Below are 1,046 nucleotides of genomic sequence, written 5' to 3' on the forward strand. Positions count from 1 at the left end.
AATTAATAAAATTGTGTATTTAAATATATAAAATAAAATAATATAAAAAATTATTTAAATTTATATCTTTTTTAATAATTTTTTATTTAAAAATAATTTTAAATAATATAACTAAAACAACATCTATTTTATTATAATTTATTTTCATATAAAAATTATCAAATATAAATTATGTTAATAGTAATTTATCTTTTATTAAAATTAATTTAATACAAATTTTTATTTGAAAACTTTAATTTAGACGCACACTAAACTAGGGTCCTTCCTCTTGCAATTTTAATTTCTTCAGTCAAACACATTCTATAATGTAAAACCAGTATATATATATATGTCAAAAAACATGAATACATATATGTATATGCATGTGTTCACGGGATGAATTAACTAATGTGGCCGAGTTACTGGTGAATAATAATGACGCAGAATTTAACTTTTTCTCATAAAAAAAATTAAAATTTATTTATTTTGTGTATTAAAATTTTTTATTAAAAATAAAAATATAAAAAATTAAAAATTTTCACTAATAATAAATTCAAGGAGATATATTAACTAAACCGAAAGAATTATTACTACTACTAGTAGTAGTAATGCTACTGGTGATCATTATTATTATGATTATTAATGAAACTGCTAATAATAATAAGAGTTGACACATACGGTGTTTATAATATAAATATATGTACGGAACATACATACCATTTATAAGTTAGGAACCAGTAGCTTAGGCATGATTACATACATACACATCATAAACACGCCGTGAAGGGTTGCTCCACCTCCGGCCACGCCGTGATGTCGCCGGAGGAAGTAGTCCACGACGACCCACTCGGAGAGCTCCAGCAACCACACTCGCCGTCCATCAGCTCCGGCAACTCAATCTCGCCCCAGAAATCATCCTCATCATCGGCACCACCGCGGGTGGAAGCGACAGAATCCTTCACGGAGTTGGCGGCCTTGGCGGCGGCGACCTGGATGTCCCTGGCGGAGCAGGTGGAGGGGAGCGGCGGGAGGAGGTGGACCTGGTCGGGGAAGTTGAGCTGCGCCTT

At 32.1% G+C, this 1,046-nt stretch overlaps 1 protein-coding gene across 1 annotated transcript in view; it reads right to left on the reverse strand.

Moving 5' to 3' along the window:
• Positions 1-500: 500 nt before the first annotated feature.
• The window catches only part of LOC107491839 (ethylene-responsive transcription factor ERF023-like), a 908-nt gene continuing 362 nt past the window's right edge, over positions 501-1,046 (reverse strand). The window contains 1 exon segment of the mRNA XM_016112756.3: positions 501-1,046. This exon segment is cut by the window's right edge and continues 27 nt beyond it. Coding sequence (XP_015968242.1) covers positions 747-1,046 — 300 coding nt within the window. The 3' untranslated portion in view covers positions 501-746.

Source organism: Arachis duranensis, chromosome 6 (genome assembly GCF_000817695.3).
Source record: "Arachis duranensis cultivar V14167 chromosome 6, aradu.V14167.gnm2.J7QH, whole genome shotgun sequence".
Classification (NCBI taxonomy): domain Eukaryota; kingdom Viridiplantae; phylum Streptophyta; class Magnoliopsida; order Fabales; family Fabaceae; genus Arachis; species Arachis duranensis.